The 14951-nt window shown below is 48.4% G+C and overlaps 1 protein-coding gene across 2 annotated transcripts; it reads left to right on the top strand.

Moving 5' to 3' along the window:
- Positions 1–12515: 12515 nt before the first annotated feature.
- Positions 12516–14024, top strand: PHLDA2 (pleckstrin homology like domain family A member 2). 2 transcript variants are annotated; one of them, XR_011698181.1, is made up of 2 exons: positions 12516–13108; positions 13590–14024. XR_011698181.1 is itself a non-coding variant. In XM_071559499.1 (2 exons), exon 1 carries the CDS (start codon positions 12628–12630, stop codon positions 13024–13026), a length of 399 nt encoding a protein of 132 aa, XP_071415600.1. In that variant the 5' UTR covers positions 12517–12627; the 3' UTR covers positions 13027–13060; positions 13590–14024. The 2 variants fall into 2 exon arrangements, 1 of the variants encoding a protein (XP_071415600.1); XM_071559499.1 differs by having other exon boundaries at positions 12517–13060.
- Positions 14025–14951: the final 927 nt, after the last annotated feature.

The raw sequence follows: 14951 nt of genomic DNA, 5'->3' as shown, positions 1-14951 counted from the left end.
ACTTGGCTTGTGTTGGGATCTCCTGGCTAAGGACAAGAAGCGATGGAGCCCTCCCTCCTGCCACCTTTAGCTTCATCCTGTGCCTTCTGGGGACCAGGTGTTTCAGTCCCTTTACCTCAGTGAGGCCGAAGAGGCTTCAAATAGCCTGTTTCATTTGGGACTGAACCCTCTGGGAACTGGTTGCTTGTATGGCTAGGGACAGCAAACGAGCAGCACTCTGAATATGCACCCCCACCTCACAGCATGAAGTGGGGTTGCATGGCCCCCAAAAGCAGGAGTGGGAACTGCTTGTATGGGTGCTCCTGGCCCTGGTGAAGAGATGCTTCTGGCTTGGAAGCATCCCTGAGAGATGGAGACCAAAAGGCAGAGATGCAGGAGTCACCTAGCCCCAGCCCAGAAAGTCCCTGGCATGTCCAGGCACAAGGAGTGCTGCCCCCTAGTCCTCCTCTCCATCCCTAATTCCCCAGACTGTCCTTCTTCCACACTGGTCTTATTTGTGGGTGCAGATGAGGAGGAGGAGGAGACAGAGGAGGAAGAGGAGGCAGCCTGACCTCGCTTTCCCACTGCAATGTGGGGCAGCCTCTCCCAGCATCCAGCCTAACCTGTATGTGGGGTTTGCTGGGTGCGAGGAACTCGCCAGCACCATTTCACTCGGGGTCCAATTTCAAAGCCAGCCCTCATGAAGATGTTGGGTGAAGGCAAAGCAAACAGACACCGTAATTGTGGTGTGCTGCTTTCTCATCTCTGCGGCAAGTTGCAAAATGTGCCGCCTCCTCCCTTGTCAGCGAGGCTTTAATTGGCTCTAATGAAGAGACAATTACATGATTTCAATTTTTAATTAAAAGGGGTGGTGGTGTAGGGAAGGGGGGATCAACCCCCTTTGAGCATGTCAGTGGCACAAGGGGCAATCTCTGGGTATGGTGTGCAGTAGGGTTTGGGTGGGCTTCCCCCTTATCCTCCCTGAGCTTCGTTGGGGGCTCTGGGTGACTGGCAGGAGTATATCAAAGCCAGCTGCCTCCTAGCTATGCTCCCAGCACTTTCAGATCCTGCCCCAGCACCCCTAGGCAAACTGCAATCAGCTTCTTTTTTTTTTTTTTTTTTTTTTTTTTTTGTGCCAGAGCCAGCAGATCAAAGAGGTATCAAATAGCTAAAAAAAACCCCAAAACTAAAACAAAACCAAAAAAACCCCAACAAACCTAAACCCAAAAAGTCTTCCAAAGCCAAACCAAGGCCTTCCCACGCACTGCACCAGCCAGAAATGCCTCCTGGATAAAGTATTGGGGGGTTGTTGGCAGGGGGAGGAGCTGCTGGGGTGGGATGGATGTCTGAAACCTAAAGCAGAGCCACAATTAGAAGCTGAATTTATTTTATTTAATTTATTTTTTTATTTTGTTTTATTTTAAATTCTATTTTAATTAATGCCAAGCTGTAGGCAGCTGTCCTCTGATAGAAACATCCTCCCTGTGACCCCTCACAGTGAACACCAAGGTGGGACTGACCCAACCAGCTCATGTGTTCATTTTTCCTGTAGGCACAACCTAGTCTGTCTGTCTTAACACATGACTGAGGAGTTAAAAATGAAGGCACGTGGTAGAAGTCTCCCTTGGGAAACAGTGATAATTGCAGGGACCAAACTGCTGGCTTAGTCTCTACAGTTTATTGCTCTTTCTCGCAGCCAGGAAGCTGGAGCTTTGGCCTTGACTTGGTTCCATATGCTGGGATGTCCTTCCTCATTGTATTTCAATAAAACATCATCACTTTACAACTTCCTCTTGCCAGAGATAAAAAGTCATTAAGAAAAAAGCTGGCGGCTTTGTGGCTGCACTGTGCCCTTGGCATTCTCTCTGCCCCAGCCAGCACTGCTGGGCTTGCCCTTGGCTTGCAGGGGCAGGTGGACCTGGGACCACCGAGCTGCCAGCTGGGGGGCCCAATGCCATTCCAGTGGGGCCTCACAGAGTACCGACCATAGGCGGGCGGTTTGCCACGGAGTGCCACTTCAGGGAATGCGCCTCCAGGGAGAAGAAGGGAAAAAGAAAAGGGAAGAAAAGGGAAAGGGGGAAAGGTCCAAGGTCTTTCTGAGCAATTATCAATTCACCTGCTCTGCAAATATAGCTGGAACTGGATGGTGACTGCTGTGTGAGTGAGCTGAGTCACCCTGCTGCTGTGGCCAGCTGCCCTAGCCCCTCGCCAGACAGAAGAACAAGGTCGCCTTTAACCAAAAGAGAGGTGAAACCTGCCTTTTTAAACAGCTGGATGGAAGCTGGCACTGTCAGCACTGAGCCAGTACTCTCTTCCCCTTGAAGGCTGACATCAAGATTCCACTTCAGGCTCCCCACCAGCCTCCCCACAAACACAAACCTCCTCCCAGCCTTTCCACCTCCTTTGCCGTGTGGGTCCCAGATGCTGACAAAAACTTCAGTGCTCACAACAATCATCCATCACAGCTTGGCCTTGTGGAGGGGTCTTATTTGCAATGATCCACAATCTGTTGATCTCTCAGAGAAATGCAGTCTGCTCCCACAGGGATGGCTGCTTCTCCATCCCAGTACCCAGAACTCTCACAAAGTTAAGGCCTTTTTCCCTCTTGTCCCCTCATTACTCCTGGATAAGAAGTCACTTGATCCAAGATGACTTGCAGCAACTGCTCATGGGGAACGAAAATAAAACCACTCTCCTGCAGATTAGCCTGGGGGGAAAGGGTGCTGCATGTCAGCAGCGCTGACCAGCTGCTCTTCCTTTGGCACAGCCTCCTCCTCATCATCATCCTCATCTTCATCTATGAGCAGACATCACTGTTACAGGCTTGATCTACACCACGAGAGAAGCAGCAGAAGCAGCACAGTGGGCATCACAGGCTGATAAGTGATGGAATGACTGTGGCTAAAGGGGATTTCTGGGCACAGGTGTGGTTGTGCTCCTCCTGCCCCTGGTCAACACTTAAGAGTTTTCCCATGGAGGAGGCAACCAGATCTCGACGCACAAGTGAAACAGGAGCAGCCATGAGTCACCAAAGATAAAGGTCAAGCTCCTTATCAGTCATGGGAGAGGCCGTGGGCTGGGCATGCTGCAAAGAAATGTGCTCAGGGGCCAGCCAGAGCCAAAAATCCTAGTGCCATGGAGACCTCCAGCCAGGGGACCAGCCCAAGGGATGCTCGTTTTCTTCTTCCATTGCCTATTTCCCAGTAGCATCTGATGATGATGGGTTTCAGTGGTGCCATGAGGCAAGTGGCGCCAACAGGAGGGTGGGTAAATAAGCTGTGGGTGGTGAGGCACCCACACAGCTCCCCATAGGGTGCTTGGCTGTTGTAACACACTGCTGGAGTGGCAACAGTTGAGTCCTGTCCTTCATGGGCAGAGGAAGAAAAGGAAGAAAGGAGATGAACTCACCAACATAAAATATTTTTTCTCCTGTTCTCACAAAACATCTCACTTCAGGATCTTGTAAGAGAAGCTAAGGATGGAGAAGTGGCTGTGTAAGCCTGGAGAGGCTTTGAGAAAGAGGCAATGAAACCAGGTTGGCAATGTTCGTGTTGGATACTCCAGCTTCACTTGCCAGTATTTTGGCCAAATGTGTGATATGCTGTTTCTATTCTTTGGTTACTTTTCTTGCAAGCGCACACATTCATGGACATGACTCTCTCTTTTGGAGCTGCCCTGCCCCTGGCCCTCCCCACTGCTCACAGCCCACCACAGCTTTTGCTGCAGACATGGGTCCCACGGTTCTGACCAAGGGTTTCCAATTATGGAAAATGCGTCCGGTTCCATGACTGACTCCTGCTCTAGTAAGGCTGGAAGAATGACGCAGTCATCTTGGCTGCCTGCCAAGGCATTTAACTCCAGTTTTACTCCATTTGGAGGTTATTTCCTGGCGCCAAAGGCCAGCAGGACTCCAGACTTCAAATGTTCAATAGTCAGTCAATGGACTGAGGAAACAAGGAATTTAAAGTAGTTTATCCTGCTGTAGCAACATCCCTGCTTAGACCACCTCAGCAACAGAAAAGCTCAGATAAACCTATCCCAGCTGTTCAGTACCAGTCAGGGCTACCTCTCCTTGCTCACAGAGCTTTACTAAAGGACACCAGTAATTTGGGGTTAATAGCTAAGCTTTTGTGACAGTTGTCCCAGTGAGCTCTAAGCGATTTCCCCACAGTAAGGGGATTTCTATGTTTTAAGCTATCAATGTTAGAATGGTCCTGTGTTTTCAGCTTAATGAAAATAACTTTTTCTCCCACAGCTGTATGAGACATTCAAATGGTACTCCAGTGACCTGACAGAGGGCATGCAGAGGGGAAAGTATGTAAGCCAGGCTCCAGGGGAAAGCCCTGGGAAGGGTGGACAAAGCTATCCCCAGTAAAGCAGTGGGATGCCTTTGGCTGAGGGATACATCTCTGTCCCCTCTGATCCCCTGTGTGTGCCATGGCTGCATCCCCACGGCTTACCATTCAGGAGTTTAACCTCGGTGCTGGCTGCTCTGCTTCCAGAGAAATCTATTTTTGGCTTGTCCCCAGGGAGCAGAGCCTGGCCAAGGTTATGTGCCAAGCACTCTCATTTCCTCCTCTTAAATGCCTCCCTGCTTTATCACAAATTTTCTTGCTTCATCTTTTTTTCCATTGGTGCCTTGAGCAGCACCAGCACATGCTGACCCTGGACCACCAGGCCACCAGGCTCCTGCCCATCTTCAAAAGTGCTGGCTTTTGCTCTCAGCACAAAACACACAGAGGTTTCTGCAAACCCATTCTTTTCTCTAACAGAGCAGGAAAGAAAAATCAAATCCTCAGTTTTTTATGACTTAAGTTCTCCCTTTCCCACCTCCTGATTTGGCCAAGCAGCACAGGGACTGCCAGGAGAATAATGGCATCATTGATGCTCATCCAGCCCCAGCCCTGCAGGACAATTGGGCTTGGCCCCAGGACTCAGGGCTGGGACATTCCCTGAGCTACTTGTTGCAAATATTTGCCAAGGTGGGGCCAGGTGTTTGAGCATGAGATGGGCTGAGTAACCGTCAGAAAAGAAGAAAATTTGACTTTTACATGTTAGCCCCATTGAGGACTGCAGAGCAAGCGAACTGCTGTTATTCCCTGCTGCACAAGCCAAAAGGCACAAATTAGGTGGCACGTGGAGTTTATAAACACCATAAGCTGGAACTCAGGGCTGTAAAACTCACTCCATACCCTTTTATTTGGTGGTTGGAGTGGGGAAACAAAGCAGTGACAGGCTAGATTAGGGAAAACTAACCAAAACTGGAAAAATACACATTGCTGATTCCCCATCTCCATTTTACCCTATGTTTCTAGGATTTTTTCTTCTGTCTCACAGCTTTTGGATTTCACTGAAGCACCTAAAGCTGAAGTATGGAGAGTATATTTTGATTTTTAATCCACCATATCATACATTCATTTCCTTCCAGCCTTCCCAGCACTGCCAGCCAGGCAATATGGCATCCTCAGCTCCCACTGACTGCAGAGACCTGGCCACGGATAGAGATCTGGGGGTAGTAGTGGGGTAATTGTTGCAGGTAAAGGTCAAGGCAGTGGGAATGTTGCCAAGGATGAGAAAACCTTAGGAGAAGACAGCCAGAAAAAAAACCCTAAATCCTCTTTGAACTGCTTCCCTTCATATCTGCCATGATGCAGGGTCCTGGCTTCAGAAAGAAAAATCAGTGGGCCTAGGATGATATGAAACACAAGATCAGCTGTACTACCTGGCCTGCCACACACACCAGATTCCCAGGAGGGAAAGGATGCTCTTTCCCCTCAAGCTACTCCCCACAGCCTGGCTCAGACGGCTGCTGGAAATGATGCACTTTATGAGGGCTTTACTTGTGACAGCTTCTCAGCCTGCCTGGAGAGAGGAAACATCAAAAAGATGGACAATATCATGACCTCATCTTCTCCCCAGCTTCCTAAAGTTTGTTGATGTTTTGGCTAGGCAGTCTTGTGATGCTTTCAGTGTTTACTCTAAAAGTTTACACACTGTTTAAGAAGATAAAAAAGGCAAAAAGCGGGGTCAGGAGGATGTGCTAGGCAGGGAACTCAATCATCCACTGTCAGGACATCTGGACTGGGGTACTGGGACATGTGTTACACCGATGCCAGAGAGTGAAGCTCAACGATGCACTTAGACAGGATGCAGAACATTCACCCATATGCACTTTTCCATGCTGGACCTGCCATAGTCTTCTCATGTAGATAAAAATGAGACAAGGATGGTTAAAAGCCACTTTACTCCTCTTTGTAGATTTCAAAAGGGCAGGTAATCTGCAGTGGTAACGCTCAGTATGGCATGTGATGTCAGCATATTACTACAAGGCCTGGCCCTTCACAATCTCTGGTAAATGTTATCACTGTACCACAGCAGGGTAATAAAAGGCTGGCTGGTACCAGGCAGGCAGTGTCAGGCTGACTGGCATGAACAGTAACCACTGGAGACTTTTTATGCAAAGACCACATCAGTGTTACTTAGGGCTGAGGTCTCAGACATTTATTACTGCTGCTGAGAAATAAAGATATCCCAAATATCTGTCTCAACAGACTGTCTGGAAAATTGAACGCTTGGGAGAAGGAATGTCCCATCATTTCAAAATAATGAGTTGTAGTCTAAACCATCTCTTGAGTTCATTGGACATGAGAAAATGTTGACAGCATTCAGAGAGGCCAACAAATAACCTCATAGTTCAGAGCAGCACTTGGCAAGCCATTGACCAGTCTTTCCATACTCTTAGCAGAAGCCTTTACTGAAGTGGAAGTACTGAGTCCACAGGGGTCCCACAGCACCCAAGGGTGATGGGGCTCTCTCCTCCCTGCTGACAAAAGTCTCAAGGTATTGTGGATCTCCCCGTGGTGCTCAGCAAGCTGCATCATGAAGATGTCATGGGAACAGGCTATATCAAGGTTTTCAGCTTTTAGACAGCAATCCTGGACCAAACTCAGCTTGCTGGGTTAATATCTTCTTTGTCTGCTTGAAGATACACATCCAGGTTCCTTTGAGCTGTGCCTAGCTGAAACTTGTCACCTGCTGTATTTCTGCCACACGAGCTTGAAACTGGGCCAAGAGGCTCAAAGATATGTGTAGGGGACCAGAGCAGGGAACTGTATGACCAACAGCTCGAAAGACCAGGCTGTTTTCCATTTTTATTTTAGTAAGCAAACTAAACATCTATACAATGTCCAAGAGTGGGGAACACACTATACACATGGCCATGTGAGAAAGAGAGAAAGAAACAGTCCCTGTACCCACACTTTTTGATCCCTGTATTGAGTTTAAGTTCCTGAATCTTCCAAAGCAGGTGTGATTTGGCACATACTCACCCTTATTTGGCTGTCTCCTGCAGAGCACAGGCAAGGACTGGCTTACTGGAAATGACATCTTTTTTTTATCCTGAGCCCCTCACAACTGTGCCATGACTCTCTGCAGCAGTTTACAACATGTAATGGTAACATACTGAGTCAGTGGGATGAGACATTTCAAGTTTCTTAGGAAAAAAGAGTCTTAGTCAGATAAATATTAGTAAATTGAGCAAGCGGGGCTACGTGCTATTGCTGATTAATCCATGGATTGCGTATGGTAAAAAAAACCCCTACAGATTGAGCAAAGATGCTTCCACTGCTGCCCTTGTTTAAATTAACCCAAAAGTTCCAGCCTTGCTGCATAACATTTGCTGTAATCACTTAATGAACAACCTTGGCAGCCTTCATCTGCCTGGCTGAGACCTTTCCAAGTGAACTGGCCCTAAGACAAGAGCTTCTTCACTTTAACTTGGGCATCTTGAACTCCCTCTGTGCTCATGGAAAGACCTGAACACCCCCAAAGAAAGGCTGAGTCTCCTCACAGGGCATCACCTTTATGGACAGCTGGCCCTGTTGAGCTCCATGTTCCTCCAGGAGGTCCTGCCTGCAGTGGGTTTGAAGGGACCCAGCAGCACCAGTTTGTCCCAGAAAATTTCTGAAGGAAGAGAGTAATAAGGAAATATAACCCAAAACTTCCCAGAGATACCCTGAAATTGTACAATAAAAAGAAAAACTTAGGAGTCTGAAGATGTGAAAAAGTGGAGTAAAACGTGAAAAGCATGAAAAAAGCACTACTCCTCAAAGCGTTTCCCCAGTAGTAACCCACACTTTTCATTTACAGCTATTTAGGGCTTTTTGAGTACCAGTTTCCTAGGAGACGTGGTGGTCACTATACTGAGCTTCAGCTGGAAGTGCCTGTGGATACAGCTACACCCTAATACAAACACAGAGGGCAACAATTTACAACACAAGGCCATATGTTTCTCTGTTACTAATTGACTTCAGCTGACAGGATTATAATATGAGTCCTGTAAACCAGCTTTTTCCCCTACAGAGGTCATGTTGAAATCATTATAATAAAAGCAGTGTTACAGCCTCCAGTCTCCACTTCCTCTGCTGCTGGAAGTCAGCATTAACACCAGCCAACTTAGGGGTCCTTCTCCAGCAACAGACCCCTTGGTGAGGAGGTGAATACTTCCAGGATTACAGAGTGACAATGGGAACAAAACCAGGACAGCAGCAGGAACGCTGGTACCCTGCAATGGCTGATGGGTGCAGCTAAATCCCACAGAAAGGGCAGCAGGTCCCACCAACGGGTATGTGGGGAAGAGTCACTGTGGTGTTACATTGACAAAACCCTCTTTTTTCTTCTTCTTCTTCTTCATTTCTCCTCACTGTGAGCCTTACTCATCCTCAGTCTTGACCTTAGAGCATGGGCTCCTCCTGGCAGTGCCTGCATTGGTTGCTGTGCTTTGTTACCATGACTCACGTAGCTAAGGCAACCCAATGTTGCCAGAAGCGGGGTACATGATGCCTCATACTCGGAAATGATGATCAAATCCCTCCTTGGAGCAGGGATTCATTTAAGAGACATGTGGCATGGCAGAGCCAGTGACCCAGCCTGCAAAAGCTGGTGCCATGAGCCCACCCATTGAGGCTGAGTGTGACAATCCCATCCCACCCACAAAAACATCGCTATACACAAGACACCCGTCCCCCCATATCCACACCCACATACAAGTATCCCCCCTCAGAGACCCAATGTGTTTCCCTTCATCTGGGAGGGGGATGAAGTCACACTTTTAAAAATACCCTTAATAGAATGGAAATTGCCTTGGGGCAAAGCAGAGGGTGGTACCAGCAACCTTGGTGAGTGCGGGAAGGGGAAGATGGCCATGTGGGGCAAGACCACTATGACTTAATGTCAGTCCATTTCCCATCACCTTCCCATAGTTAACATTCCCTCTATGTTATTTTCCCTTCTTTCTAAGAACAGAAACAAGTCCCTAAACTGTCAAATTCCAGCAGATTTCTTGTATTTGGTGGGTAACAAAGAGCTGGTGCCTGATGGCTTTTATTAATGGCAATCATAGTAGTTGTATGTGGGAGCTCATACAATGTTGAGGCACAGCCACGATGATGTGGTGGGTTGCAAGAAAAAAATCTTTCTTGCTCTCACTGGTAACACAACCAAACCTGAACTAAAGACAGCTAAAGACAGCTGCCAGCCACAGCTTGGACAGAGACAGCAACAGGCACCTGAACTGCAATCAGCCAGAGCTCGTATTAGCAAAAGCTCAATCATGGCCCTTATTGTCAAAGCCATCCACTATCTACAGGTACTTAAACTGCCCTGTGACACTTGTCCCAGACTTCGGTGCCAGGGTATAGTGCAGGGCTGCATGACATCTCTTACCTCTCTCCCTAGGTGCACTGAAGATGAAATTAGCACCCTGCTGTCAGCTCTTCACCAAAGTTATTATTTAAAAAATAATTTTTATTTTAAAAATTAATTAAAAATTAATTAATTAATTAATTGAAAATTAATTAAAAATTTTTATTTAAAAAATACAGCAATATACTTCTTTTTTCTTATTAGCACAGCTAATGCTATTTACTTGTATCAGCAGTGACCAGCTACCATGGCGTGCACTAGGATTAGGGCTGTACTACTTACTTGTAAAAAATTACCATATGTTTCCCAGGTCAGATTGCTCTGAGCTCCTTGAAACTCTCCATTCATTCCTGAGACATGTTCCTGTAGGAGATTCCTCATGATTCAGCTTTGCTGCCCACTTTGGGTTCAATTAGAGTTACCTTTGTTTCCTGTCTTGGGTAAATAGATTTTAAAACTTATTTTACAGAATTTTTGCATGGTCACAATGCCAGAGACCTAAAATTATGATATTTTAATGCGTTGGACTTTCTTTTTATATTGTTCTCCACTTAACAGGCCCATGCTATGCAAAAAAGTGGAGCCTTCATACAATGGACATACATTCAAAACGAGGGTCCCTGCAAAAACCTACCTTTTTCCAACATTGAGAATTTTTTTCACTTTTTTCCTATTTTTTTTCTAGCAGTTTTCTAATTTGGTCAGTGTTAAGGCAAGTTTACTGAGGTGACAGCTGGGGGAGGCTTTGAATATTTCAAAATAATGGATGAATGTTCAAGAAAAATCACTCAGATGAAAGTAAAAGCAGAAAGGCAGAGACGAAAGCAGGCTGCTGACCCAACATTCACAGATATAAGCTTCATTTAAAAGCGAATTCAGGGTTTTTTTACTGGAACTTTTGAAGCAAGGTGTGCACAAACATGCCAAATCCTGCAGGCTTTCCACACTGGGAGCCTTCCACCAGATGTTCCTTGTATGCTCCTGACTTGCTGCCTTATTTTGTTGCTCTTTTTGAAGTGGTGTCCCATTTCCTGTTCACAAAGGCCATTCCCTGTTTCATTTTGGGGCCAAATTAAACATATCCTAATGATTTTTGCTTAAATCCATCCCCTTGTTGGCTCCAGCTCCCTTATTCTTATGAGGCCTTTTGGTCAGGTATTTTTTTTACAGTAGACCAGCATTTGCCCTGAAAATGTATATGTGCAACCTTACTGTAAGTCACTCTGGGCTGTTTGCCTCACTGAAACAAAATAAATCATAGTGAAAAGTGAGATACAGTCAGGGAAGAGCCTGCAGCTCCTCACATGCTGGGGCACAGCTACATGTATGGTCTGCAGCTGCTCCCCCATCCCATAAGCAGTGATGGCCAGTGTGGTCTGCCCAGGGCAGTCCCCAGCCCATTCTGCTCTGAGAAGCTCAACCAAACAATTCCTGGCTCATTCATCTACTCTGGGAGCATCGCACAGGCCCCCCCTTTGTTCTGACCCTCCCCACAGATGTGCACGCTGCAATGAATTATCAAAGTGTGACTGTATACTCCAGTAGATGAGTGATTTGCAGAGGAAACGGGCTTGGCTTTAGCTCTAATTTGTTTCCGGAAATGGGCTTCTGACCCTGCTGAAGTCCCCGGGAATGCTGCCAAACTCTTCAAAGGGGCCAAGCCTCACTCTGTAAACTTACGTCTGGGGTTTGGCTAGCAAACACCTCTGGAGGTGTCGGTCCTTCAAGGAAGATGATGGAGGAGAACAGGGCTCAAAGTCCAAAGGGTGATGCTGCACTAAGTATGTAGCTGAGCAAATACTGATTTAGAAACAGTGTGAGTAAGTTCATTAAGCAAAACCCTGCCCTTGGCTGCAGCATCAAGGTTGGATCCAGACTGGATCCAAGCTGGATCAGCCTTGTGTCAACGATTGTAAAAGAGTGACAAAATGAATGGCATACAAGAGGAAGGACCTGAAGGCTTACACGTGCTTCTTAAATATCACCTCCAGCTGCCATAACCTTTACTGGGCACTGGCCAGATTTCCCTGGGAGGAAGGAGGGGGCTAGGGGGAAGAAAATGAGATAAACTGAGTGATTGCAGGGAAAAAAGATAAGGGGGGAAGGTGTTATATCAAAGCTGGAGAGGTGGGCTGCTCTGAGGAAAGGAAAAAGGAAGGGGCTAATGATGATGGTGCAGAACTCACTGAATGTGGGGTCTCAAATGGAGTCAGTGGGCTTGGCCAGGTCCTGGCTGAGTGTCTTGGGATGACCAGGGCTGGAGTCAAAGCAGATATCCATGGGAGATGGCAGCAGCGCACCACAGGCCCTTCTTGGACATCTCTGCCTGAGGAGGTGATGCTGCCAGGGCAGACCCAGTGTGGTGAAGTTACCCGGGTCCAAGCCCACAGGAGCACAGTTTTGGGAGCATCATGTACCCAGTGTGGATGTGAGAAGAAGCAGTGAGTGCTTAGAGGGGCAAGGTGGGGTCTGCCTCAGGTCACAGTGGCCCCGTCGTCACTGGAGGAGGAAAATGGGCAGAGGAAATGGGGGGAAGTGGGAGAGGCAGGCAGAACTGGGGTCCCCTCATGCTATGGTCGCTGTGCCCCTGCTCACAGTGGGACAGGGATGGGGCACCTCGGGGAGACACCCACCTCTCCATACTCAGTCCAGCCGGGGCAGCCCCCAGTATCCTCCCCTTTACTCCCGGGGGAGGGGAGGCACAGCTGGCCCCCACTTCCCGCTACCCCGCTCCGGCGGGCGGGTAGCGCGGCCCGGGGGGCCGGGCGGGAGGCGGGGCGGCGAGGGGGCGGCGGGCCGGGCTCCCCGGGGGAGGCACCGGAAGGCGTCCGGCGCTGATTCATTGCAATAAATTGTTCCCATCGCGGCGGGGCTCGGTCATCGCCGCCCGAGCAGGAGTTGGGGTAACAGCCGGAGCCGCAGCGGAGCCACCGCCGGGGAACGAGGATGAAGATGCAAGCCGAGGTGATCCGCGAGGGCGAGCTGGAGAAGCGGAGCGACAGCCTTTTCCAGCTGTGGAAAAAGAAGCTGGTGGTGCTGACCAAGGACAGCCTCAGCCTCTTTCCCGACGGGCACAAACGGGCCAAGGGCAAGGAGCTGGGCTTCAGCTCCATCCTCAAGGTGGACTGCGTGGAGCGCACGGGCAAGTACATCTACTTCACGATCGTCACCAAGGACCGCAAGGAAATTGACTTTCGGTGCCCGGACCAGAGCTGCTGGAACGCCTCCATCACCATGGCCCTCATCGACTTCCAGAACAAACGGGCCATCCAGGACTTCAAGAGCCGCCAGGAGATGGAGCAGGCGGCGGGCACCCAGGAGCGGCGGCTGGCCCGGGCGCCCTGAGCTGCCGCCGTCCGCCCGGCCGGCCCGGCCCCAGGTGAGCCCGCTCGGCCCACTCCGCGCGCCTTCCGCAGCTTTTCATGAGGTTTTATTTTTATTTCATTTTTTTAAATGATTTTACTCCCCTGCGCCTACTTCGGGAAATCGGACGGACGTGGGGTTCCTCTTTTTCGCCGGAGGGAACCCCCGCCGCCGCCGCCGCTGCCGCTTCGCCTCGCCACCGGCCCGCGGGTGCCCGGCCGGGGCCGCGCAGGGGGCTCCGGGGCCCGCGCAGGACTCCGGGGCCGCGCTCCGCCGCTCCCGCTGCATCGCATGGGGTTCGGCCCCTCTTCCAATGCACCGCTGAGAATTTCTGGGGGGAGCCGGACTTACGCAATGTGCTTGGGGGTGGGGTGGAGGGAAAAAAAATTGCACCTGGCAGTGCTTTCCTCATAGTACTTGCTAAAAATATGGTATCTGTGAAAATAAGTGCTCAACGCTTACTCTCCCTTTAAAGCCCCTTATTATTTCCTGCGCCTTACTGTCCCCTTTGTTTTAACTAACCCACTTTCTCTTGTTGCCTTTAGATCATACCACTTAATGATAAACCAGATCGAGTGTCTTGGACTGAAATGGGACAGGGTACCAATGAAGGAAAGCAAAGAAGAGAGCTGGAAACAGCTTGGTTTTCTCCAAGCCCGTTGCGGCTGCTGAGCAAAGAGCCCTGAGCTTTGCCTGAGATGCATCAAAGAAAAACCAAAGACTTTCGTACAGGACTTCTAGCAAAGTGTCCACGTGTTTTGAGTGGCACAGCTTTGTGAACTATTATCTTCTATTTATGAGGCGCAAGGAAGATTCAACACTGACTGGTGGTGTTAAACACAGTTTAAATTATTTGTAGTATCTATATTTGTATTTATTTTGTTGAATGTCTTTCAGCAGTTACTGGTCTTAATATTGCTTTTGCATTAATGTGTCCATTCCAAATAAATTACTTGAAATGTTCACTTTTTATTACTGTACTCTGGGCTGCAGTAACTTTTGTTGAGGCTTATTTGTGGATATGGCAGTGGTGAAGTGGCTTAAAAAGAGTGGGTAAAGCTTGGCTTTTTGGTGCCCTGAACTGGGCAGTGGGAGGTGTAGAAAACCCAGATAATGTTTGTGTTTGACCTCCTGTCCTGATCAGGAAGGGAAAGGGTGTTGAGATTCAGTTCTGGTGAGTGGTGAAGGTAGAAGAGCCTATCATAGTTTGGGTAAGTGTTCCTTTTGAAGCGCTTTCCCATATACTCAAGTAATGGAGGCTGTAGAAGGCGCAAGAGCTACCTGCAACAGTAAAGTGCTGGTCTTTGTGAACACCCTGCATCCTCTCCCCAGCCTCCATAGCTTAGTGCTGTGCTAAGGCAGAAAACTGGATTCTTGATTTCAGAATAAGAGTGCCAGTGCTCTGTGGGATTCCTCAGCTTTGCAGCAAAGCAAGCTGAACTCGGTCTCCTCTCTTCACCTTTGCAGTCTCTAGATAGTGTTAAATTTCTCCAGGATAACTCTGAAGAATGGAGACAGGCTCTTTTCCTACAGCCCTGGCACCAAGAAGTTTGGAGAAAAAAGCAGCTATTTTTTTGGATAAAAGTAATAAAGTTTTATTTCATGAGGCTCGATTATCCCTAATCAACCTGGGCTTCTTCGAGAGCAATGCTGCAGCACATGACTCAACTCTGGCAGGCAGGACTGTGAGCTTAGCAGACAAAGTACTTGCTGCAAATTTGGTAATTTCAAGCAGGTAATTTCCCCTTCCCAATATCAGTGCAATTCTTCCACAAGACTAGAGGAAGTGGAAAAGTATGTAATTACATAAGCCTGTAGTAAGAGCAAGAGAGACTCAGTACAGGGAGGAAAAAAGCCTGGAAGGAGGATTGGCTCAGTTTCTGGAAGCAGCAGGTAGGCTCTGACAC

The sequence above is a fragment of the Pithys albifrons genome, chromosome 6 (genome assembly GCF_047495875.1).
Source record: "Pithys albifrons albifrons isolate INPA30051 chromosome 6, PitAlb_v1, whole genome shotgun sequence".
Lineage (NCBI taxonomy): Eukaryota > Metazoa > Chordata > Aves > Passeriformes > Thamnophilidae > Pithys > Pithys albifrons.
This window is presented reverse-complemented; position numbering and strand designations above follow the sequence as displayed.

Coding starts and splice junctions, on each gene's coding strand:
- PHLDA2 (XM_071559499.1), top strand. CDS start 12,628: ATGAAGATGCAAGCCGAGGTGATCCGCGAGGGCGAGCTGGAGAAGCGG.